The sequence below is a fragment of the Phalacrocorax carbo genome, chromosome Z (genome assembly GCF_963921805.1).
Source record: "Phalacrocorax carbo chromosome Z, bPhaCar2.1, whole genome shotgun sequence".
Lineage (NCBI taxonomy): Eukaryota > Metazoa > Chordata > Aves > Suliformes > Phalacrocoracidae > Phalacrocorax > Phalacrocorax carbo.
In genome coordinates this window covers 40,461,658-40,488,630 of record NC_087548.1, presented here as the reverse complement: position 1 = coordinate 40,488,630, position 26,973 = coordinate 40,461,658, and the positions used below count along the sequence as shown (strand labels likewise).

Genomic DNA, 26,973 nt, shown 5'->3' with positions numbered 1-26,973 from the left:
CCAAGAAATAATGTTATTATTCCCATATTTAATTAAGTTTCAAATTGAAGATTATTTCCACATAAGCAGTTATGCTATTTATGCAATACTTTTTTCCCCACAGTTAGAAAAATTGTGATGAGCATGGGTAATGAAAATAGATCAGGCACTCCACTTCTCCCTCCAAAGCCTCTTGGTTTACGTAAAGGTAGGTCTATCCACCCAGGAGTCTAAAGTCTCTCTAGAGTGGCAAGAATATATTTCAGAGGGCTTCCCAATTCAGCCTGATGGCCTGGTGGTGTTCATAATCCTTACATCTCAGCCAAGGTTCACTGTTGTTCTGTTAGCAATCTTAGGGTTGCAGCTTCACCGCTGTTAGAGCAGGGGGCCTGCTTGTCTGCTGGTGCTCCTGTATCACCTGTACTTTCAATAAGGGATGCTTCAGCTAGCTCTCCTGGGGCAGGCCGGAAAGCTCTTTTCCTCCCTCCCTCCCTCCCTCCCTCCCTCCCTCCCTCCCTCCCTCCCTCCCTCCCTCCCTCCCTCCCCTTTTTTTTCGTCCTTAAGGACCCTAATTCCCTTATTTCGAGGGAAAGAAATGCGTCTGTGTGGCTGTCTCTCGGAGACGAAACAGTGACATCCAGCGGCCACTCTAGCTAAAACGAAACCGTCGTAAAGCCGGCGCCACAATGCGCAAGGGCGCGTCACCGGCGTGGTGTGCGCGGGGCGTGCGCGGGGCCGCAGCCGGGGCTGGCGGCAGAGCGCTCGGCGCCAACGGCAGCCTGAGCTTTACTCGCCTGCAGAAGCTGGGCCTCTCCCTTGCTTAGGGGAGGACAGATGCCAAAAGAAAAAAGTTTGTAATGCTGTGTTTCCTTACCATGCAGAGCGCATGTTTTCCAGTATCCCCCCATTCAGCTTTTGAATGCCTGTGGCTTTCCACATAAATAACTTTAGATATAGGTAGAGCTAACTGACACACCCCTTTCAAACCAGGAAGATACCTACATTCACAGATGGCCGTACTTAATGTGCCATGTTACCAAAAATGTAACTGGGATCCTAGGATCTATCCAGTATGTTAGAGAGTTCTGATTGCTTTATACTACCTTGGCAGGTCAGCCATCTCTGCCCTTAATGTCACATCATGAGGCACAGTGATCGGCTCTGAAGGTATCTTTAAAGGAGGGGAGTCCCATAGACACAGGGGTGTGGGAACCAGAACTTACATGGCACCACGTAAGTCCAACCTTCCCTGGGTAAAGTGTGTTGCTCGTTTCTGCACCTGTCTCAGCAGCCAATGCAAAGAAAAAGTGGTTTCCCTCAATTACCTTAGATCATAACTTCTAGTAAAATATAGCATTTTGATTGTAGGGTTAATTCTACCGGAACAGAAGGGAGCAGTTATCAAATGCCTCCCTTTTAGTAGAGGCAAGATAAAGTTCTTGGTCCTTTCTTACACATGAAAGTATTATTAGAACAGTTCTAACAAATAATGCATACTGTCCATTATCTTGTATTCTATTGTAGTACACATCTTGGAAAATCCTTATTTAAAAGAGAAATTCCAGTGCTAAGTTTTAACAGAACAGCAACTCATGTTAGTAGTCTTCCGTTCTTAAGGTATACTTATTTTGTACAATTTCTTCTGAACTTAAATTCACATCTAACTTCGTGATGCACACAGAGCTAAGTTCTAAGCAGAACTGTCTTTAGTGTCTGCTCCACATTAAGCCTTGTTTGGATTAATAAATTAGGTGCTTATCTGCTTTGCCTTGTCTGCAGGGTACGAATGTGTCTGTCTTGGAGATGAATGAAAGAAATCATGGCTTTGGAGACAGCAGCTTCAAGCACTTGTCTTGCAGAGGGGAGACTCAGGGATCAGCTTTGTGCTCTAGTGATTTCTTGAGTTGAATACTCCAACATGTTGCTAAAATCTCTCGTTTTTGTTGCTTAAGTATATAAGGATCTGTGCTTGATTTTTTAAATTTATGTATTATTTTACCATGGGATTTGTAAACCACTCAAGGTTTTTTGCAGTCCCACCCTTGACTTGGACTGCCATGTACTGTTCGGACTTACGTAAGGTAGATCTGTATGTTATAGCACATGTGCTGACACAGTTCCACCACACCACAGGAGGGAGTGAACACAAGAGGGTGGGGGTAGAGAAAAATCCTCTGTGTCCCAAACTTATTGTCAAGCTGTATTAAGTAAACTGTCCACGTCCTTTCTTCCTCCCTCTGTCAGCTGTGCCATTTTCTCCCTTCAACTCAGTGCTGAGGTTAATAGTCCTAATGGACCTAATGGGCTTGCACCCACCCCTGATGCCAGTGCAGGTGAACTGAAGCATGCGTTACACAGTGCTAGTGTAAGGCCAGCTCAATTTACCCTAGGGCTAGGGCCCCACTCTGAAACTGCAGAGGTGCTGCAAGACACTGTTTCCTCCATCATCTCAAACAAAATGGAGATGGCTGAAATTTTTTGTCATCATCATCAAGGGTCAGTGAGTAGGATCACCTACTGTTATGGAGAACTTCTTCCCCATAAATGTCCACAGTGCCTTATTGCCTGAAAATACCCAGACATTTTAGAAGGGATTGTGTTTGGACTAAGACAGGCTTAGTTTATTTTCTATTGAGAAACCAAATAAGTGTACAAAAGTTTCAGATAAACATTTAAAGGACTGCAGAGGTAATAAAGACCCTAGCTATGCCTCTGCACCATGAGGAAAGGGAAAGGAATGTCCCTGCATTCCTGTGTACTTCCCATGGCGGATGCTGCTCCTCTCTGACATGGCTGAAGTGGGGTGGAGATGAAGGCAATCTGCTCTGGTTAGAAAGCCAAAAATCTTCAGGGAGAAAGCAATCTTCTGGGGAACTGAGGAACTAGTGAAATGCTACACCGGGAGTTGATTTTTTTGTCATCTTTCAAATAAAGGGGAAAAAAAATATGATGTGCTAATAGTTTCAGTAATGTCCTTAGAACCTTGATATGTTATTTTTCCAAGCTTGTTAAGAAAATTCTCATCTTGCAAACTGTAAACAAAAAACACTGGACTACTTTGTGCAGGATAATTCTATCACCTCTGCAGGGTGATTCAGTGGTGTTCATGTGACTTCAACATTTGGCTACATGTTTAAGTGAGGAAAGGTGTAGCAAAATATTTAAGTTTTAGAAGGTGGTAGGAGCATATCAGTCTCTCCAGCCACCTGTACTGCTGTCAAGCTTCTTCTTTTGAAATCCAGACTAACAAAGGCAGTTCCACCCATAGCTGTTCTTTTTCCACACATAGTTCTCTACAACAGTAGCCTGTATCATCTGCAGTGGGATGTTGGTAACTGCTCATAGGCTACCATTGTTATTTCACATAAACACACTGCAGTAACCTTCTCTCAGATAATGCTTGTCATTATTGCATCCCAAAAGTATAATCCAAATAGACAATATCTGTGCCAGCAATAATTTATTTCAAAATTCCAAAATAATGAAATCCTGGGGTTTTATAAGTTTTTTCTTGTTCCAGAAATATAACCAGGGTGAAATTCGAGCTTAATATCCAAAGACAGTGAGGGTTGCTGTAACTCTAAGTTCTTGCTGTATTCAGTCATGAGGCTAATGAATCAGGGTTGACTACCATGGTCAACATTAAATGGAGTTCTTTGCCATTATGTGGTAATGAGATTAAAAGAGACTAGACCACTGCCCTAAAGGCTACAAGATTGCAGCTCATAGGAGTGAAAATCGAGGCTGGTGATGTTGCTTTTTCCAGCACTTACTAATTGGCTGAATTCAGGTGAAGTTTGTTACTGTGAAAAATCCCAGGGAGACCAGAAACATAGTGTTACCTGGAAAGAAGCATAATGACAACTGTCTGGCACAGGCTTTTTTTTTTTTTTAATTTTTTTAAAAGCTTCAAAGCTTCCATAGTCTTCACTGAATGGCAGTCCCTGAGAAAGGATTAGATAAAATCTGATTAAGGAATTAGCATTTCCTTCTCAGAAAGCTGAAATAAAGAACACATCTCTGAACCATTCCTCTCCTGAAGTGTGACTGATATGTGCAGAACTGTTCCGAATATCTGATATCTTTCTTATTCAATTGGATATTCGTTTCCCATGTTTCTTTTGCATTTAGCTAAAAGACATTATTATCTTAGTGAAGGCTGAATTGTGGTGGCAGCAGATCCTGACCTTGGCTTATTTTGTGTCAGTGTCTTTTTTCAGCATTTTTTGAGGAAGTATCAGAGGTGATTGTAGCTGCGTGAAGAAAGAGACAATGACTTCTTTCTTGAGGAAGGTGAGATACCAGTTCAGAGGAGGTCATAGGTACTAGTGGATTACTTGGTGCCTTTTGTTTTTAATGAACCTTATTTAGCTACAAGAGTTAGCAATGCCACCCATCTGGGGACACTACCATACAAAGGAGCATGCTTCTTCCAGTCTATGTGGAAGCAGTTTAGAGAGGTTCTGCAATCAATGCTTATGTTTCTCCCCTTGCTGAAGTGGTAGCTACAAATAAAAGAAACTATTCCCTCCTTTTAAATAAAAATACCAAGAAATACGTCTGTCTTTGTCCAAACAGGGGTCTGGTATTGGCCAGAATAAGGGACACCTGAATGACACCTGATCTCAGAGGTGGAAATATCTTACATCATTCAAAATGTCTGTGTGCAATAGGGTAAACCCTTTGGTTTTCTTTAGCATTGTAAAGTTAGAACTAGAGCAGTGAGAGATCTTAGAGAAAAGCAGCTGCTGTTGCATCATTGCTTTGAAAGCAAAAGACCATAAATAAATGCTCCGGTAAGAACAGATGTTTTGAACTACATCTCTTTTTTTATTGCAAAACAATTGTTACAGAAATTTCAGAAAGTTCTACTGTAGTAATTGCCAACTTCTGCTTTTTATTACATATCTAAACACAGTCTAAAAGTGCATTGTGAATCCAGTAGACCTTTGGAAAGGACTGTTTTCCCTAGTGATATACATTTAGACAAATCATACTTGAAAAGCTTCATATTAGTAGGAATTTGTTTAAAATGACATTTTAATAATTTTTCTCCCTTTATAAATGATTGTTATACACTTACAAATGATAGCCCAAATAATAAAGGATTAAATAGCTATTAGTATAGCATATTGCAAACACTGTTCCAGACAGCAGTAGCAGCATATAGACTCTCCTCATGTACAACAACTGCAGTGGTGGAAGAAGGATATTACTTTAATACAATTTACTCTTGTGCAGGCATAAAATTGTATTTCACAGCCAATTCCCACTTCTGTCCTTTCCCCCTCCCTACCAAATACTAAAATAAACAAGAGTTATCACTCCCCTGCAGCAGAAACAGCAGCAATTTCATAATCGAACATTTTTTCCTAATAGCTTTTTGATTTAAGTACTGTGTGGCTCTACGAGAGATCTGAAAGCGTACAGCAAAAATTAAAAGGTCAGAGACTGTTTCACAACCAGTCTGGCTCAATGGCTCAGTCATTAGACTTCCCACTTGATGATGATTTAGGATAATCTGTGCCATGACTCAAAGTAATACAGAGTTAGAAAGGCAGAATAAATCCATCCTCTGACAAAAGTCAGAGTACTCCATTGAAATCAGTGGATTTTCTGCTGATTTGCACCAGCATCAGTAAGACCAGTATGGTAGTCAATCTTGGAGAAGAGAAGCCTGTGTGACCTGTAGTGTTCACCCTGCAAGTTGCTATAAAGCAGGGTAACTCTCTCTGGGGTGCAGAAACTCAGTCCCTCGACATTCAACACTACTGCTTTTATGCCAATGTATGGCAAGGCCAGTGAATATCATCTAGAGGAATTAAGGGTTTCATTACATGTACAGACGCCCCCAATGCTTGTTTTGGACTGTGCTGTTATTTGAGGTGGATGAGGGAAAATTCATGCTAAGACGCTTTCCCATTTGCTTTGGAGAAGGTGATCTACATCTGGTATCTTTTAACAGAACTGAAAATGTGTCCTTTTTTGAAACAACTGTGCATATACTATTATTTTTAAGCAGGGGAGAGACATCACGACTAGTTAAGTACTCCTAGGGAAATCCAGGAATGACCGGCTCACATTTTCCCTTCTGGTGATTATCAGATCCTCTTAAGTATATAACCTGAGCAACATAACAAGACATTTATGCTTGTTTTGAAAATTTGCACCATGAGTTTACAGAGTTCACTGTCTCACTCTAAGCTAATACCTTTGATAACTTCTGCTCTCAGGACAGATACTTGTTTGCTCCGACTGCAGTCATTGGACTAAGGCTGTGTGCTGCTACCAGCACTTTTTTTTGAGCAGTTATTTGTGTAGCTGCACTTCCCATGCACTGACAGTTCCTAAGAAACAAATCATTTTCTTCTCATACAAAAAATATACCTAACTAAGATATTTATCCCCTGACAAAAGGCTATCCATTCCACAAAAGGTACAAATATTTTTTTTTTACCAAAAAATCTATAAATGGAAAATGAAAAAAAAAAAAAGCAATCTATATCTGGAACCCAGAGGGATTTCCTTATGTGGATGAATGGATGTTTTGGTTTTTCATTATATTTTCAAATTATCCCCTCACTGCCATTTGTTAACTGGCACTTGTGCTAAGAACAATAATGTAGCACCTTATCTCTTCCAAAAAGAGAGAGCCAAATGTCTGAGCACTGCTGTAGGTTCGCATTTTTTGTTGAATAGTTCAATTTCATAAAATACAATTGTAATTTAAAAATAATTAAAAAATCACTTACTTTGCTAAGGATCAAACGTAATGGAAATAATGTAAACATCCAAAAGCTTGAATTCATTCCTAACTGGATTCATCTTTACAGGCAGGCAATAGCAAAATGTTAAGTTTCATAGTAGTCAAAAGAAACTCATGGAACGATGCATGCATTTTCATTGACACAAAAAAAAGACTGGACTGTAAGGAAGAGAAACTACTTCAGTCATATCACACTGTTATTGTGAAAGAATAATGTGCTATAATCCAATACCTAGGACAAGTGTATACCCCAACTGTAGAATAGCATCACTTAAACTGGAAACAACAGAACGGATTACTATAGGAAAATATTTATAAAATACTGTACACCGCTTCCTTAGTTGGCCAGCATATGTAAACAAACAGCTAAGTTCAGTTGAGTTTCAAAATGTTATTAAAGTTCATTTGTCTTATAATCTTTTGCATAACATGCCAGTTCATCTTTCACACTATCACAACTCACCTGTCACAGCCCACAGTGGCTCATTAGAGGTTTATACATCAGCTCATACAGACATTTAAGTGGAGCTATACAGAGAAATGTGTGAAACATACCAAACTTACACACTGTGACCCGAAATGCATATTCCATATGTAAGCTAATAACTGGATAGTGGAACTTAATGCTTGGTGCAACATGTGCTATTTTACTGAATGTTACAGATTTCCAAACAAGACATCATAATGTGATAGTAAAACTGTCCTGTAACACTCACTAATGTTACCACATGTCAGAACTATACTGGTTTATACATGGGATATATGAATATATGTGTGTATATATATCTATTTCATAAGCTACCGTTTGATACAGAATATGTCATATGGTACATGCTATAGCTACATGATGATGGATGATAAGGCTTCTACTCTCACTAAATGCTCATAATAATATCGGGAGTGGGAAAGCTGGTCCCATTGCAAGGAACGGGTGTTTTACCATCAAAAGGAGCAATTTGATACAACGTGTAAAAACCAGGTGAAGATAAAATAATCTAACATCCATCATAATATATTCTATAGACACCATATTGTAGAATAAATGGGAAACACTCAGGAAAAGTAGTGTTCTGACATCTTGCAATCACACTTTTAACATCTGAATTTACATTTCATATAGAATGGCAAATTTTAAGAGGTAAATAAAGTGTCCTGTTCCATTTTACCTGGAATGTGTGCTCCAGATCAATAAAGTGCTGTATCCTAAACATTTATACAGCTTCTGTGTTTGGCAAATTCCTTTACCCTGACAAACTAAGCAATGAAATCTACCCCAGAGGAGAGCCCTATGCCTTGAACTAACTCACTACGCTCTGTTGAGGACTTTCTAATGAATCTGAAGTTCCTCTAGAGTAGGATAGTAATACGGTGAAGGTGGAAGAGTCCACGAACAGTTTTAGCAGACATTCGTAAAAGTAACAAAGAAAACAAAGTGAGAATATCCCCCTCTACTCACCAAGGATAGCTAGATTTGGAGAAGCCTTAGGAAAAGGCTGCTAACAAAAGTTGGCACATTTGAAGCAGATTGTTAAACACAAGTTCCTTTGCCCCTGGGCATTTTGCTATTGTTCAACAATGAGCTTGTCACAAGCATGCTTCACAATGCACAGAAAGGTTTCTGACCTTTCTTGGTATTGCCATGTGACTGTAACGCTGCACATGGACTGCAAGGCAATTGCATATACACGGTGTCTTGGTGGAGTTTAGCTCATTGAAAGCCTGATCAAATAGAAGAAAGCAAGGAACACGTTGGTGCAGGAAGTATGAAACACATTGTGCTTAAAGTCCCCATGCTGCATTTCTTTATTTCCCGAACTTTCCAACGTAGTGACTCGGTACCTAAATGTTTTCACCTTCTTTGCCTCTTTTCTTTAGGCTGATGATTATTTTTATGTCTGGATTTGTTGCCTTTCAGACTTAGCTCTCATACAGTGCTCAGAGTCTTGCAGACTGAGATGCCAGTGAGAAAACATCAGCCTACATTTTCAAAGCTGCCTCAGAGATTTGGAAGATAATTCCCATTTAAATAATGGGAAGTATGTACCCCACTCACATGTGTTCATTTTTAATAATAAAAATGAGCTGGTTCTACACAGATGTTGGTCATTGTAAAGAGGTTTTAATTTTTAATAGCACTAGTTTCAACTTTTTACAAGCTTAAAAGTTGTGCCTTCATAAAGGATGTGAAATTTTGATCCACTTGCAGTTTATGCTTCTCTACCCTTTTCCCATCTTCTGTATCCCCTTCCACCTGTGACCACTGTGACACCTTCTTATAAGAAGTTTGAACCTCTGGTTGACATTGTGGACCCTTGGAATGTGGGTGGGATCAGTGGAGTTATGACTGTCTTCAACCAAAACCCCTAACTGCACTACTGTTCAGATATACTTTCTCCTACTAAAATGCATGTTGTATGACATGCTGCTGAACAGCGGAAGCCTAGTCACAACTGATGGCTTTACAGACACCTGCAGTTCCACTTTGGTTCTTTAACTTACCTTAAAAGCATATATACTTTTTAGTGCTTTCCAGTCCTCTGCCAAGGATATTTTCCCTTAAGAAACTTCAGTCTAAATGCATTAATCTTGATTCAGACTGCTTGATAAATCCTGTGTACTTTGAAATGTTCAAATATGGCCATGACCTCATGAAACAAAAAGTGTATATTTTTAGGTGAGGGAATGATGTGAAAAATTGGCAGCTCAAATGGAACAGCAAGAATTTTCTGGTAGCAGCCTGGTGGATAAATCTCCCCAATTTGTATATGTAATTAAATGGAGCAGTGAAAACCCGATGATATTACTGTGCTCTGCTCTGATCACCCTATTCTTACTGTTCCATCCCATCATTTGATTTAGTGAGACAACATATTGATGACAAATGTGGTAAAAAAATAAATATATACTCTTCCGCTTAATTACATTCATCCTGAGCTTGCTCAGCTGTGCTAGAATCTAGAATACCTGTTTTATACAGGAAATCACCTGATACTTTTAACATAAATTCTTCCTCCATTTAAGTTGCAGTACAAAAGGCATTTCATTTCCCTTTCTGCTCTTGAAAATATAAACTTTTCATGGCACTAGAAGTTGAGAAAAAAAAAGAGACAAATGAACGTTATGGTTGTTATCTTGTTCATCTTGCTTCATTTCCACAAGTGTGGGATGCAAGGGATTTGGGAGACTTTAGGTTTGTTTGCTGCCAGTTCCTACAGAAATAACAAACGCTTTTCATCAGTCATCACAACGGTGAAACAGATGAAAAAGAAGTTGTGATTGAAGTTTAGAACATCTAATTTGTACATCTCCTTTTGCCAGTTAATTCCTGCATCCTGAAAACTTGAATAATGATCAAAGATCTTAGGATGCCTTCTAATAAAAGGCAGATTTCTGAACCTACTCATTTATTTCTTGTGACTTCATAAAGGGGGCTTGTTATTCCTGTTGTTTACTGAAGTCTTTGTAAAGCTTTCATCCCTCCCTTTTCCTTAAGTGCAAATATCAACTGGGTCAAGATGCAGTAACTCAGTAGCGACGCTGAGGCTGACAATGTGCTCCCTTGACCAGTGGCTAATGCCAACTGGAGTTGACACAGGGTGACATGAGTTGTGGTTTTTTGTTTTTTGTTTTGTTTTTTTTTTTTTTCTAAATTCTGCTAAGAAAAATGGGCTGGAGAGCAGATGACCCTTATACTTCCAGTGAGCTTTGTCCAGGCCTAGCTGTGCTTGCTTTCAAAGCTGCGGAAGGCTCCCGTTCTTGACAATCTCCTCATGGACAGGTTGTCCCCTCTGCTCTCTGGCCTTGAGGACTTACTCCTCTGGAAGGGGTTTCGCAGGCCAGTTGTGTTTCGCTGTCTGTCAAGTTTGTCACTGATAGAGTAGCTTTTCCGTGTGTGCTGTGCATACAGCATGTTGGACTCCTCTGCAGAGTAGCTGTTGGCCCGCTCTATTTTTGGAAGTGGGATGCTGTTGGCCAGAGTTCTTGTAGCATTGCCATCTTGAGGAGATAAGGGTACCCCCTTCTTGTCTTTGGCCTCAATATCCTCATGATCAGAGCTTGGGTGGCTTAGTTCAGCTTCTCTCTCTGGGTGGCAGCATCCCAAGTCCTCCACTTTTCCCCCAAGACTTCCAGGGAAACTGGCCCTCTCTGCAATGGCCTGGGGAGCACTCACACACCTTGTATCTATGCAGTCCGTAATACTTGTGTACTCTGCTGTTTTGACTGGGACACCAAGGCTGCTGAAGTAGCTTCGAGATGGAGAGAACATAAAACTGTGAGATTTCACAATTGGTGTTTCCTCCAGAATAAATGGAGTTGTAGCCAGATAACGACTGCTTTTAGATCGCTCTAATGTGTGATACAAGGGAGGGTCTGAATCCCAGGGGATTTGGCAGTCTGTGATTTGTGAATAGTCTGAAGAAAATGCTCTTGTTTCTATTCCAGAGGTTTCCTCGTAATCAAGACTTCTGCCAGAAATCTTTTCGCCAGGTGTACTGCTAATATACGCAGTGTTAGCTAAAATGGAAGAGGCTATGTGAGCCTGCAGACCTGCATCTCCAGTACCAAGAATATTTATGGAGCTGTCGAGAGGCTCTGTGTCAGAATGCATCTCATCCATGGCAGAAACATAAATGTCTATACAAGATGAAGGCCTTCTGGAATCTGGGGCAATTGACAAAGTGCTGGTAGGGGCTAAGGGAACCTTTCCTTCTTTTGTTATTGAGTGGGAACTGATAGCCCGATGCAGGCTTGGAGATCTTTCCTTAAAAATGCTTTCAAACTTTTCCAACCCACACTTGTCCTTCATATTTGTTGCATAGAAAGAGTGGCTTCGCATGCGGGACGTGATTGTAGGAGATGTTGGGGACATGGACTCCTCTCCTGTTGGATCTATGATCTCTTGAAGCTTGTAAGTATTTCCTTCCTGACTATTGAAGCTACTCTGCCTCACAATGTAGGCTGCATCAGTACAGTCGGATGAGGTCCTGGATCGTATCTTGGTCGTCTCTCCTCTCTCTATGCCAGTCAGTTTTTCTAAGGCAGTCACCATTCGTCCCATCATGTCTTCCAGCTGAGCAAGCCTGATGTCAACGGTCTGCAGAGAGGCCTTCATGCAGTGCTCTCGCTCATTTACTTCTTCCAGTCGCATGGCCATGTTCTCTACCCTTAAAAAAGAGAAGAATGAAACAGGTTAATTTCTATAAAGCTGTGATGTTCAGCTAATAGGTCATCAAAACAAATGGGAACAAATAGGTCTTAAAATTCAAAGCCAATCTACACCACCTATCTGCTTCAAAACCCTGCTAAAAGAGGTGCAGCAAACAAATACCACTCACTCCGGAAATTGCTCCAGTGGGTTAAACCAGGGTTGTCTACTGCGTGATGTAGAGGGGGTTTTTGGTATGCCCTATCCTAGGCATAGGGGTTATTCAGAAATGTTACTATGATTTGTTGCCTCTCTGCTGCCAAAACTTCTAATTAGGTTGTTATGAATGAGTAACACTTAGACCAGATGCCACATCATGTTGTACCCAGTTGTGCCACAGGCAGGACCACCACAGTTAACTGTAGAACTAAACGAAGTAATGAAAGGGGGCTATATGACATAGAAGGTGGGTAACATCCCATTTTTCTTTTCTGGTGTTTGCCCAGATTTACACCAGCGAGTGCTATGTGTACCTAAGGAGATAATTTCTTTGTTCTCTGATTAATTTTTAGCTCAGATATATAGAAAAATGTATCAGCTATTGTACTGAATGTAGACAATATCATGTAAAGTATGCACGAAAACTGCAGGGAGAAGAACATTGGTCAAACCAAATACATCCTGCAATGGGGTATACGCACTAAGATTGCTCCATTACTGTGAATGTGCTTTGGGTAGTTAATAGTTCAGGGATTGAAATAATGGATTTTTAAGTTATTTATTAGCTACCTAGAATAATATTTAAATATAAAGTTAGATTAAAATATTAATAGGTAATAATGGAATGTGTGATCCTAATTTAAACTTCAGTATATCTGTTCTACATTCTCGATCTGTCTCATTTTAAAATGTTTTTGACTTTAAAGTGAATTGTGTACTAATTTATGCAAGTGGCTTTCAACCATTTCAATTTTATGGCTTCTGAAATGTCTCTGGATTTATATAGAGTCCTCTAATTTTATACAATGAAATTGCCTTTAGCACATATGAATTTTTTTCCCATAATTATTTTCTCTGGTTGTAATCCCTAGGGTAGACCAGGGACCTCCATTATCTGCCGAAGAAGTATTAAAAGCAACATGTTTATATAGTTATCTTTGTCTGATTTTTAAGGTTACAATTCTGTTTTTCCCCATTCCTATAGACACTGAAAAATGAACAGAGAAGGGACAAATATCCAAATGACAGGATTTCCACACATTTGTCTTCACAAGTATCTTACTCTCTCCCTGTTAGTGCAATTCATACTCAAATGTCAATAGGTGCCCTGTCAACCATTACCAGGATTTCTGATGAGATAATATCACCTTCTACTACTGCTAGTTGAATTTCCAACAGGATGAGTGACCTGGAACTGGCAACACCATAAACACTCTTACTTGCCCAGAAGGAAACTATTTTTTGGCAATGAATGAGTATTGGGCAGCATTAATGCCTTATTAATTTATACACAGAACTTTAGCTGCTGAAACTCTGAGGTCTGACTACCTCGTGGTGATGAGCAACAGCAACCCGCCTGCACAAGAGAGGAGAGGGAGGAGTGTGACACCACACCCTACAGCAAGTCTTATGTTCCTGTGAAACATGGGCTTTTTCTGTTGAAGAGCGTGAGTTTTGAAAGCACAAGCACAGCAAATCAAGTGTGAAGCAGTAACTGTATTGCTGTCATCAGACTTCAATAGATGAATGATAAAGTAATCATTCCTAAGAAATGAACTGGTAGTTTAAAAGAATTTTGTTCTACTCATCTTATTATCATTTAGGCACCAGTCTACCTCTAGCTCTACCAACCTCTCCAACAAAACACATTAATATTATTGCAAGCACAGGATATAATTCTATAGTAAGAGAGAAGTTTATATGGGAAGCTGTTGAATTTTCCCTCATGTTATTAGTTATCTGAACTTCTATTTTATAAAAACAATTATACTTTTGAAATATTTATCAGCTAATAATTGAGTGCCTCGTCACACATTCAGATTCTGTAATAATCGCTTCAAGATGATGAACAGATATAACACCACCATTTTAAGGCTGTCAGACATATGGAACAATTCAAGAAACCTCCTGGATTTTACTTGAGAATGCTCAGTTTACAACCAACAAAAACCATTCACCCCAGCAACAGTTACCCAAGTACTAAGTACTGGAATGAATTTATAACATTCTGTGAAGTTAACTGGACAGCCTTGGTTTGGGTTTGGGTTTTGTTTTGTTTTTCTTGCTTTGAGAAGTGTACACAAGTGAAACAATTTTTAATACAAACTTAGCCGGTTGAATTATTGCACTTGGTTACATATTTGTATCTGGAGGATGAGTAGAACTGTCCACAGTGAGATCCTGCATTCATGTGAGGGCTATGCAATGCTACTGAACACAACTAATGCACGCCAAGAAGAACCTAGAATCATACCTTGCTGGTACATGTTCATATATTTGCCCTGTGCCCTGTGCCAGAGGCACAGAGTATAGGACTGGTGGTGTTGGTGGCCAAGATGAAGAGACACTTGATTTACATGGTCTGTTGGCTGCTATGGAAGTAATCACAGATGTGATTGCATTGGTAGTAGTGGGAAATGTATACACAAACTCAATAAGAGTTGAGTGCAGCCTGGGTTCAGAAACCAGGGGTAACCAGAGATATGCGTAGAAAACTGAGAAGTACATACATGTATTTACACTGGATGAGCCCTGACTATATAGTTTTATCCACAAAATAAAGCTTAAGTGATAATGATCTCTTCTAAACCCAAAGCTGTTAGCTGAATTTAGTCACCTTTTGTTTTATATATTGCATATAGCCACTCCCAGATTTTAAAATAAATATTTATTCTTTTAATTAGTGATATACTCTTATATTAATTTGATGATCAGTTCTGCAATCATTCATCACACAGAACAGAACCATGCTCTGGAGGTAATCCTACTAAAAACATGGTAAAATCATATCAGCTGAACACTGTGGATGTAAGAGGATATGCTCTGGAGAAATACAGTCATAATCTGGTCCTTAAAGTGTTTTAGTAAGTGAAATTTTCTATTTTCCCATATTGTAGGATGATCTTGCACTCAGTGAATAATACAGCTAGAGCTGCATATCCTTCAGGAAGAGTTTTGAATTAAAACACTATTTCAAAACAAGAACGCCCAACTTTTGCTTTGAATTGTTTTTTCATGTGTACTGGAGATAGCATAAACCTTCTGTCAAATCTCACAATATCGATGTATGCTGCCTCCATTGCACCTGTGCTTTTCCTTACATCAAGATTTATCCAATGTATGAGAAGATGCCAGGCCATCCTAACAGATGGGAATGAGAACAGAAGAGGTGGCTACATAAAAAATGTGTATCAAGTGTGTTCTGGTGAAGCTCAAAAATTTCTAATAGTGAAACAAACATGGACTATCTGAGGACAATATTCAGTAAACAGGAGAAGAATAAAAGGCCAGAACTTGGAAACTGGCAAAGATTTTATATTACCTGTGACAAGGCTTTTTAATTATGGTTTGGGAGATGATGGCTTTTGCTGGTATTCATTTTCGTTAAATTTCTTTTTAACCTTTGCACATCAGTTCATGAATAATGTAACTGAAGTAATGATTTAGTGGGAGTAAGGCACTCTTTTCAGAAGTAGACCTCTTAATTGAATGCTAGAATTATGTTCACAAGTCTCTTTATGGACCTATGTCAATTTTTAAGGCATCATTTATACTTCAAAATCCTTTTCAACTGCTGCAAAGACTGTAGACACTGGAAATCACTTACAGGGTATCCACCCTGCGGTTTACAGGTGATTGTAGAGTGGTTTTATTTAAATAAAACACAAACAGCAGTTCCTGAGCCTGTAACAGGCTATAGATACTTTGCCTGACATCTTTTGGTAAAGCATTGCTTTTCGCAGGTGTAGTGGTTTCTTCAGGCTAAGGAAGTTGGGTTGTCCTGATTTCATTCCCATCTGGAGCCTAAGACCACTTAAGTCTTTGTGACCAGAGAGAGATGCTGCTGGATTCACACACCTTTCCTACTGTCACTCTGCACGTGTGGCTGGATCTGGTAAGCTCACTAGTGGCCCTTTTACCAACCCTATTTCTGTGCAATTCAGCCTGCCTTCTCTGAAATCAAGATAATAACTATGTCTTACACAGGTGCTGTTAGTGTAATTGCACTGCAGACTGATTTTTAAATACTGTTGAGGTGCAACCCTGCTCCCTTTGCAATCAACAAAAAGTTTTACACTGGGTTTGAAAGAGCCAAGATCTGTCCATATAGAAACAATGTCTGCTGAAGAGATTGTTCTAGTGGCTTCATGCCAGATCAAGAAAAATAGTGCAGTTGTTTTTGATCATATTAAGCATGTCTCTGTGCTGGTCAAAATGTGCCACTGAAAGTATCAGAGTAATGACAAATGAAGGCTCTCCAGGAAAAGTTGTGACTCTTCAGCTGCAATGAAGTGAATTTGTCCAACTTCGCTTTCCTCATGGGTCTCCAGGACATTCACCAAGACTTGACTAACCTGATAAATGCAGTTAAGGGAAACACCTTACAGCTTTGTACTGCTTTGTATTTTTCTGCTTAGTAAATCACTTCCTCTTATGTGTATCACTAACCTGCTTCTAATTCCATGTGCCTATGTCAGATCCTAGCTAGTGAGCTACTTCTCCAAGTTACCTGTACCTGTGAACAGGGAAGGACAAACATCAAGAGTTGTTTCATGCTTTTAATTTATGAATGTGAAAAGATCAGGTAAAGGAGACATTCTGTTTGGTGACACCAAATCTGGTCACCTCTGTTGGTGTTCTTTGTTAAAAGAGAAATAAAGTGATTGCTGAACCAAGTCAGGCCCCACAGGTGGGCTATTCCAAGGTGAGAGTATGAACTGCTTGTTGTAGCTGAGTCAGACAAGATACTGTGGTCCTGACCCAGCACAGCCACTGACGGCTTAGCTGAAAGCATTCATTTAGACCCACATCAATGCAGCAAGAAACAGGATCCTTTTGTTTTCCAGAGCTCCTAACCTGCCTCAGGGACCCACCTGGGCTAAGCCTCAGAGCAAGACTCTTCACCCGTCTCCTGTTTTCCTTCCAGTGCTAGCCCCCTACTCCCTCTTCCAGGCATACTGGAACCATAGGTATGGTTTGCAGCTGTTCTTCCTCTAAGCAGGACGTGGGGCACTCTGATAAATCCAGCTGCAAGTAGGAGCTGCTCAAGCAAGAGGTGAGCATATCACAGATGTGTGGAGGAGAGGGATGGCAATGAGTGGTCCAGGTGCAGGTAATTCACACAAGGGTTGTTCCCAGCCCTTCCTTCTTCCATCCTCAGCTTCCTGAAAATGTAAGGTCTTCAGGTGGAACTTCACTCACATTTGCAGCACTTTCTGGTTTACATGGTTTTTACACCATGCAAAGCTGAGTTCATTGGACAGATGATTAAGCTGATATCTCATGGCTATAGGTATCGTGCTTGGTCTACTACTACAGGCCAATGACTGGACATTGGAAGAGAAACTGTAGATTGTATCTTCTCTGTTTTCTTTGCTTTACATCTTTACATTTACAAAGACATCTCTATATAGAAACTATAAAGTCAAAATCTGGATTTTAAATATTTGAATGTTCCCCTGGTTAGAAAAAAGAAATTTTAGGGTTTTAGATTAAGAAAACTTCAAGGGGTACTTCCCTGGCCATAACTGCAGGCAAAATGACAGACCTGTGCATCCAGTTTTTTAAATGTGTGTTATATAAGATACTTAGATAGCCCTGATTCCTCATACGTCTTTAAAATGTTCCTCAGATCTTTGAAGTATTTGCACTTGTTTTGTGTGGTAGAGCATTGCAGTTGGTTTGGCAAGGAGAGAAGAGAGCTATTATGAGATGAGAACTGCATTCACCTGGGATTTCATTGCTGCAAGTCCTAGTAGTGTACTTGGGTCCAGGAAGGGCCTCTGTTCACCGTGGTGTTGCTTACAGAGCTGGGGCATGCTGGTTTCCACATTATACTACTGGCTAAGGTAAATGGATTTTTAAAGAACTATTTCTCTGTGGGGCTTAGGTGCTTGTCGTCATTTAGGATTCAAAATCACGAACTCTCTTCTGGAATGAGGTTTAAGCTGTTCATTTAAAATAGAGGAAAAAGCTCTTTTCCTATAAAACAGGGCCAGCACAGAATGCAATGTCAGACTGTTATGTGTTAATTTTCAAGGACCTAGAGCACTTGCCTAATGTATGGGAGGTTCCAGCTGGATTATTTCTTATTTACAGCGGTTTTAAACATACCTCTTCTTCCCTTGGCTACCAAAAGGAAAGCTATGCCCGAACAGAGATTTGAACCTCCATCTACCATTTTCAGGTTAGTTCTCTGACCACTGGACTATCAGAACACAAGAAAAGAACAGTACTCAGTTGGACTCACTATCTTACTTTGAAGCACGTGTAATTCTTCCGCTTTATATTGACCAGTCTGTAAACATTTTCTGCTCAGGAACTTCATGGGCTCAATGTGATCTCTATGTATTTAGCAGTCCTTACTGGCTTTCTCTTCCATAAGCTTGTCTAGTCTCTGTTTGAACCTGTGTAGACTTTTAGCTGACTTCATCAACGTCTTTTAGACCTCATCATTTTTCAAGAATTTGCTGTGTTCCACTACTTACTGCATGAAAAAATCACCTTTTTTTTGTTTATTTTGAACCTGGGCTCTTGCTAGATTAATCTGTTGCTCCCCTAGATCTTGTTCTGGGAGAGAGAGCTAACAATTGATTGCTACTTGCTCTCTCCTTGCACTCATAATTATATAGATCTCTATAATTTCAGTCCTCATTTGTCTCTTCCAGACCAAGTAGAGCTGGATTACTCAGCCATTCCATGCCTTACCATACTTCTTCTCTAACATCCTTTCCTAAAATACATGTTTTAGGCATGCTGTTTTCAGTAATGCAGAAGATTAAAGGCTATTATATCTGCTAATCCTGCTCTGGGATAGATTTATTTCATAACCAAATTAAAAGCATGTTTCCTTGCCTACAGAAAAGCATATTTTAGGCATAGCTGCAGTAGGGGCAGTGCTAGAAGGTTATGTATAAGGAGGAGAGTGTTATAACTCTGTAATCAATTACAATGACAACTCACCTGACCTCTGTTATTCAAGTTAAAGTGGAGTATTCAGGGAATGGAGTATTCAGTCATTCATAAGTTTTATGAATATCTGAGAGGATGTTGCCCTAAAATATTTATTAGCAACAGTGCTATGAATCAAACAACAAGCTGTCCTCAAATTTAACTCTGTTGCACAGCTGCTGTGTGATGAAAGCATGTAAGCAGCATAGCAGATGAACAGATTTATGAATTTTTAGGACTGATGAATTTGAAGACTAGCAACTTCCACCAAATTAATGTATTACGGTTGTCCTCTGTGCATTTCATTGCTGTTGGTGAACTGTCAAGTTCTTTTTAAATTAATGGCAAGAGCCCTGTTGCTCTCAATGAAACTAGCTTACCTAGCAAGGCCATCCTGAAACAAGGCTCGCTCTTTATCTGAATGGCTAGCAGGTCAGTGCTAATGCCGAGGTTTTCACTGAGGAACTCTCATTTACTCTCCCACTGTGTTCTGATCACTTGTGCCTTAAAGTTCTGCTTTAAGAACTGAAATGCAAGAGTAATTTATGTTTCTCACTATGTCAGTTGTGTTCTAATACAACTGGTTAAAAGACTCATGTTTTCAAAACTTTGAGGAACATTTGCTTAGCAAAAAAGAAAAAACGGAAAGGAAATTCACCACCTTTTATCACCTTACTTTTTAGTTATGACTTATTAAAAAATACCTCAAATGTTCCCCTTTTCAAGAAAAAGAAAGGAAGGGTGAGAATGGCAACAGAAACACATTTCCCAATCAATTTATGAGAGAACAAACTTTCTCTTACCTTTCTGACGTAACACGGATTCTTTCGTCATTGGAGGAATTGAATCTGTCATCCTTTTCTCTAAAATATTCTTCTATACACTGCTCTTCAAAATCATGGACTTTTTTCAATTCATCCTCAGTTATGAAAAGTTCTGTGGAAACAATGGAAAAATCTGAATTTGTCAAAGATTAACATGTGAGATTAACTACATTCTTCTTATTCTGGAATTCATGGACTAAACTTTCAAAAGGAGGCTTTGAATTTATCTGGCATTTTGGTATGAATGCAGATAGATGCAGCTAATTACCAAATTGATGCCTTCAATTATATATTTTTCTGGAGACAGAAACACTTAAGCAGGCAAATGCTAAGCAAACATGAATGTGTTTTGATTGCATGAGATCTACACAGCTGCTGGTCAGGTCCTGGAGAGGCAGTGGGAGCCAGAGCCCACCTGTAACCTAATATAAATATAATCAAATTAGCAGACTGCTGGGAAAGGAGTCTGAGAGTACAGAGGGTCTCTTTGACATGGCAAGAGCTGATATCTGCAGGCAGCAGCAAGGGCTGTGGCAGACAGTGTGATGTGAGTGGGAGGAGAGTAGTCTGGCTGCATTTGCATCTCCAGTGCCACCACATGGCTCCAGCTCCCTCCTCATAGAGAAGTGGGCTGCGGCATGGGTTAAAGCTGGGAAGCTCCTTAGCTCCCTGCCTCTGGCAAATACATTGGAGATCTTCTACTTTGAAGAACTAGATAGAGAAGAGGAGAGAAAGTGTTATCAAAATAATCTGACATGTTTTCCATAATGCTTATGGGATTCCACATTAAAGTGCCTGGAGAAACTATTCCTCCAGTTTGAGTCAGTGTCAAGGAGAGAACACGTGTCTACAAAATAATTACTTCTCACCATCTCTCAGCTTATCTAGACAAAAAGTATATTGGGGAAGTACGTACTGTTTGCTCAAAAGTAGGAATGATCTTCCTGTATTTTCAGAAATAAAAGAGAACTCTGGAAGTGCAATGTACTGTAAAAAGAATTCCAGCAATAACAGACCTCTAGCAACAGCAAAACAAACCCCTTTGCTTTGAAGTAACAACCCCCCAAAATCCCCAAAAAACATAGCCTCATTAATACTCTGAGGAGAACTAAGGGTTGGGCAATGGAGGTAAAACTAATTGATTCAGGTAAGACTTTTGCAGTTAAAAGTAGTTCTCTGCTGGGAAGTTTATCAAGCTGTTGGACTTAGCCTTCATTCATGTCAAACACTAGACTTTACCAAGGGCATTGGAAAGTCCTGCTCTGTAAATTGTCTAAGGCTTACTTAATCCATAGTCTCTCTCATCTGGGTCGCTTTCATGCTTCCGCCATCTGCAGCAGAGGTGTTGGAATATCATAGTCATATGGCTGAAAATGATCAGAGGTGGTGGGAGAACAGGTCTTTCATGAAATGTCATGATTAGCTGATATCTTTGAAACTTCCATACTTGGTTGGATATGGATTTGACCTCAAAAAATGTATTGCTAGAAGGCAAGAAAAGGAAAATAACATCAGATTGAAATGGTTTTGGGTACTTTGCTGAAGATGATATGACAGCACCTGAATTAGAGACATTTCACTAATAGTGGCAAATGTTTCCATTTTGCAAAAAGAGGAAGAAGAACAAAAGAAATTAATAAGTTTGTGCTTCAGCAGAGTGGCAATCAGCCATTTCAAAGTATCTTACTATGGGTGTACATCTGCTCTGTACAACCACTGAGTCTTACAACAACCCAACGAGACAGGAAAGTATTTTTATTCTTGTTTTCCGTATTAGGAATAAATGATGCCATAACTGAACTTTCAATTTTTTGGCTTCTCTGCCCCGATTCCAACTGAGTGTCTGTGCATGGAAACGACACAATGTGAAGAACTTGGCATTTCCCTCATTCCCTAGAGACAAGATACTGCCTCTTTCCCTCTCACCCTCACATCCTCTGACAATCCGTCTCAGCCAAAATCTTCAGCTTAGCAGCCTTCTTAGGCTGTGAATAATGTCCATTCCCCGCAACTCCATGCTTTGCAATGTGTCACTCACTTGAAAACAGCAATGAGGAGGTTCACCAAAAGGATGTTTGCAACCAAGAGGTAACAGGCCATGATGGCAGGAACGATCCATGCTCCTGTCTTGCAGGGAGGTAGCTGGATTATTTTGCCATCTTCTCTGGTTTCATTTTGACCACAAGGAGCTGGGAACAAAAATGCAAAAAGATGCAAAATGGGAATGAGTCTTATTTTTTCAGTGCTTTTTACAGAAATATTTAAGTATTTATAAAGGCCTGCCTGCCAAAGCAATACCTTCCAAATAACAGTGTCATTGATGCTCTACCCCCCCTCCCCAGAAGCTTGCATTTGCTGTCACAGATTTTACAGGCTGCAGTTCTTGTTATTGTGCTATTTGCTATGAATATCAAGATATTCCCCTCAGAAATTGCAGGAGACACGAAGGACTAAGCTTCCTGGTTGCATACAGCTAAAATATCATGGCACTCTGTTAGTAACTAGTGGCTGTGCAAATAAAATCATCAAACTGTTTAATCCTGGGAAAAAAACCTTATGTATTATTTTTTTACTTGTGAAAGGTTGGTCTTTTTGTGATTGATTGAGAGGGATGTGATAAATTGCATAAGGAAGAAGAACTACATGAGAGTAAATGAAAGAGTAGACATTTATTGCTGTACACTGCATTGCCCCAAGCCCCTCTGGGACATACTTATTATGATCCTCTGCTATTAAAGACTTTTGACTGCATGCCTAGAAACAGTGGGGGAGATTATCAAGTCTTTACTGTACCAGGTAAAGGGACATGTAGGCAGGAGAGTTGTCACCTGTTTCTTCCCCAAATGCTTTGGAACCACAACGTTCCTAGTATTAATGTAGAACTGAAGCAAGGGGAGAGAAAACATTGTGAAATAGTTTTACTTGCTTATTTTTTTACATGCCTTCATGTGCTGTGGTGAGTGATCTGCAGCTGCAACCATATGTTCAGTTTATGTCTTTTTAGCCTCATCCTAGTGGTCCTTAGTACATCTGTAATCAGCTCTTCAAGATAATAATTGAAGACTTACATATACAAACCATCTCAGTAAATTTTGTGCAGCACTACAGCTAGCTTCCCATCGTTCCCACCAAAAAGAGGTTTAAATGAGGAATTTTTGAAGTGCTCAGCACTGGCTCAGTTCCTGCTGATATCAATGAGCGTTTCCCACTGACTTCATGGACAACAAAGTTTGCCAATGCCATATGTTTTGTAAAATTCCACCCTTTGTCACCAAATCCATGATTTCCAATACCAATTTTTACTTCTCAAAAAGGTCCTTCTGAACTTGGTTCACAGAGCATGGGATTCAGCTGTGGGTGTCTGTACTGGCAATCATATGATATGTGTGATTTGGGTACTACATATAGCTGTTAGTTATTACATTTAGAAATATTACAGCCATATGGGACAGAAGAATACATGATGCATCAGATTCAAACAAGAGCTCTCCCAAAATATTCAACTCATAGAAAAAGAAATGAAAAAGCCAAATACAAGCAATACTACTTTTACAAGCATCTCTGTTCTCTCTGGACACACGGTTTCACTAGTCCTTCCTACTTACAAAAATACATTTTATTACTGGAACAGGCTGAGAGCACGCAATTCTTTATTTCTCAGAAAGCATCACCTTGCAGATTGTCTTAAGTTAGTGCTGATTTCATGCTTCCTGCACTGCTCCTAGTAGTGGTTCCATTTAGACATTCAAAATGCCACCTGTGAGCTGCTGTGGGTGCAGGGCTATGTGCACTCGGCCTTCACCCAGCAGAAACTGGGACATTCAATACCTCTTGGTATCAGCACTCAGTGTGAGACTTATATTTCTGCTTGTGTGGAAACGCTAACTTGCTCACATGTTGATTCAGAGCTATAAAGTCCAACACAATACAGCACCGAAACCCACCATGATTTCACCAGTAACAGAACAATCACTCTATCAGTTGATGAAACCTATGGTCCTTTTGTGTGCTGAAGAATAGAAGAAATAATATTTTCGTAGCAATCAGAGAAATTGGTGAAAAGCATATTTTAAACCTTAAATCAATAAGAGAAAAAACTCAGCTAAGTCTGGTTAGAATACTATTACCGCATTTTTTCTATTAAAAAAGAAAATTTAATCTTAAAAAGAAATCTGCTTTGACAATTACAACAGAGTATTTAGAACACCATTATTGCATCCCTGTTGGTTTATGCCATGCAGTGATGGCCAAATTGTACTTCCTACAAAGACAAGTTCCCATAGTCTATCCTGTACGTGCACAGATGTTCAGCTTGTCTAGAAGGAGAACTAAGCCACCACTTAATCTTCATATCTTCAGCTGCATGAGAAAATGTGTGATGTGTGTCCAAAATGCAGAAGCCTGTGTTCCACTGCACATCACTGAACATCATCTTCCATCTTCAAACTTTAACATTAATTTTAAAGGATTTTTTCCACTGTTAAATAAACTGTTTGTTTAATATAATTACTCCCAGGAAAGCACAAACAGAAATTTCTCGCTCTGTGAAGAAGGACAGAGGACTCTGGCAGGAGACTAAAAGTAGCAATATTCTTTTTAAATAATCAAGATAATTGTCTACATTTAAGAAATTAGAACTCTCTTTGTAGGGTTTGAGAAGACTTTGTTACTGTAACCTAGGAGAGTTCACCTCCCCCATCTGAGCATGTAGAGTCCCAAGCATGTTTTGCCTCCTGTTATGGTAAAGCGGTGTAGTTCACTTCCCCTCCATCTGCACATATCCCTGCACGGGCACCAATGTCACAGCCAGCTGCAGATCTCAGAATTCAGACAACAGCACCTGTATTATACAATCAAGTTTGCTGGTGAGCAATACAGGACATTGCATATGCACGATATGTTAATCGGTGCAAGTTTTATTATCCACCCCTGCAGTACTTTCCCTTTGAGCTTCGCTCCCGAGCAGGGCTCCACTGCATTGGGTCCCCATTTGACTAGTGTTTGTGTTCTGGGGCTCCCACCGTGGTAATGCTTTCCATAAAGCCAAAGCTTTCACTACTGAGTGCAATGCCTCGTCCCTGAGGGATCCACACCTGCCTTTCATGTATAACATGGTTTGACCATTTTAATTATGTTTGGAGAAATGCAGTAATTTTATAGTATGTGCAGTAACATATTGTGATAACAAACTTTTTCAAAGCACAATTTTAACATGTATGAAAACATACTCATCTTTTTACATTACTGCCTTGCTCTAACAAAAAATAGAGTACTTAATTCTAGTGAAATGTTTTGCTGAAGCAAATTCTGTTAGCCTAACTGTATGCCTGTTCCAGGTAACTGAAAAACCCAGTCAGTATGATACCTACAGGCCATTGGATAAAGGTCAGACATTAAGTCCTGAACTCAGGCTTTAGAAAATAATAAATGGCTGGAGTTTTAGATACAATTGCATGCATTAACTTCACTCAGGTTTCAAATATTGCATCCTGACATCTGTGGATGTACATGTTTTTTGCATTTCTTGTTTCCTCTTTCACAATCTTCTCCTATGCTTATTTTTCCTTCTTGGATCCTATTTACAGTTTCCTGTATGGGCCTTTCCTGCTACATACCTAACCCTTCCTCTTTCCTGGCCAGCAAATAGTTGCAAAGCAAACAGCAGTAACCCATGCCTCTGTGTGTTTCAGGCCTAAAGTGGTGGCAGAGCTCAGGAAGGATTTGTTTCCCTGCTATAATTACTGTCATGACATGGGCACTGCTCTTTTTTACTGTGTATTGGGTGGAGGGCTTTGAAACAATGCTTGCAAATTTATGCATTATGAGTCTTCCCACAGCTGCATCCTTCCAAGGCGGTTGTGGGAAAAAAACAGAGAGAGGAAAGTGCATAATTTAACAGCTTTGTTACCAAATAGGTTTTTGCCTTTAATGAAAAATTCTCATGTCAAAAAGGGTACCACTTTTACAATAAAATTTGATTTGTTTGAAATCACAAGAAACTGTGGAATGGGTTCGTAGGTTCACAATTCTAAAGAATACGGAAACCAATATGTGTGTATTAACTGAAAAACCAACACTTCTTTTTTATTTTATTAAAGTCTGGACATTTTAAATGCACTTTCATCACCCTGTTTATGAGTATACAGGCACCTTCCAATTTTGACCTACACTGAAACCAAAAGATGTGAGAGCATTTTAAAAGTTTTTAATCAAATGTCTAAGCAACCTTACCAGCTTGCAAGGCTGGTAAATATTGAAAAAAGGCTAAGTGAGCTGCCTAGGGCTGTCCACTTCTTCACTGACAATAAAAATACCAAACTCCTTGAACTCTGACTCTCACACCATTGCTCTGTTCATCAGCAGAAATATCCAGGGAATTGAACAGTGTCTCATTACTTCAAAAAAGTTGCTTTAACTACAGCATTATGACCTTACATGTTGCTTCTTGCCCTCAGCCACATTAAAAGATGACTTTGAAGTTTCTCTCCGATCTGCTGGTATTTTAACAATAATTTATAGTAAATCCCTGTATTTTTCTTGTTCTCTTTAGTTTTTTCTCTCTCTTCCTCCCCACCACATTAAAAATATCCACCCAGATGGAACCCAAAATATAACCTCAGAGGAGTGCTAGGAAGGGGAATAATCCTGCAACTCAGGCCAGAGAGACTTTCAAAATGGTAGGTAGGCTGTGCACTGATATTATCTTTTGCCTTTATCTAAAAATGCTAAAAATATTACCTGTGCTGCGGAGCTGCAATACAGATAATAAAAAAAAGGTAAAAAAAAAAGTGCACAGGTGTGATTTATTCTGTTTTCTGCAAAGCTGCTCTGTTTGTTCCAATTCCAGAATGAACCACGGAAATGACAGCCCTTACAGGAAGCTTCTACAGAGACATGAAAAGCATGGAACCTCTAGGAGCATGTAGAATTTAATATAAAATTGTCATTTATGCTAAGAAGCCTTAAAGAACTTTAAAAAAATAAATCTAGCAGACTAAGAGATGTAAAGAATTTTTAAAAGCCTTTTGTAGCAATTATATTTTCCTCTGAAGTTCACTGGATCATTAAAACCTGTGTATAATCATCTC

General features: G+C 39.5%; 1 protein-coding gene across 1 annotated transcript in view; it reads right to left on the bottom strand.

The window, feature by feature from the left end:
* Positions 1–4,788: 4,788 nt before the first annotated feature.
* The window catches only part of TRPM3 (transient receptor potential cation channel subfamily M member 3), a 154,160-nt gene continuing 131,975 nt past the window's right edge, over positions 4,789–26,973 (bottom strand). Inside the window, exons 20-23 of the mRNA XM_064438346.1 lie at positions 21,924–22,074; positions 21,170–21,369; positions 19,865–19,997; positions 4,789–11,910 (exon numbers count right to left, since the gene is read on the bottom strand). Of these exons, the coding sequence (XP_064294416.1) occupies positions 10,461–11,910; positions 19,865–19,997; positions 21,170–21,369; positions 21,924–22,074 (1,934 nt within the window). The 3' untranslated portion in view covers positions 4,789–10,460. The remainder of the gene's footprint in view (positions 11,911–19,864; positions 19,998–21,169; positions 21,370–21,923; positions 22,075–26,973) is intronic.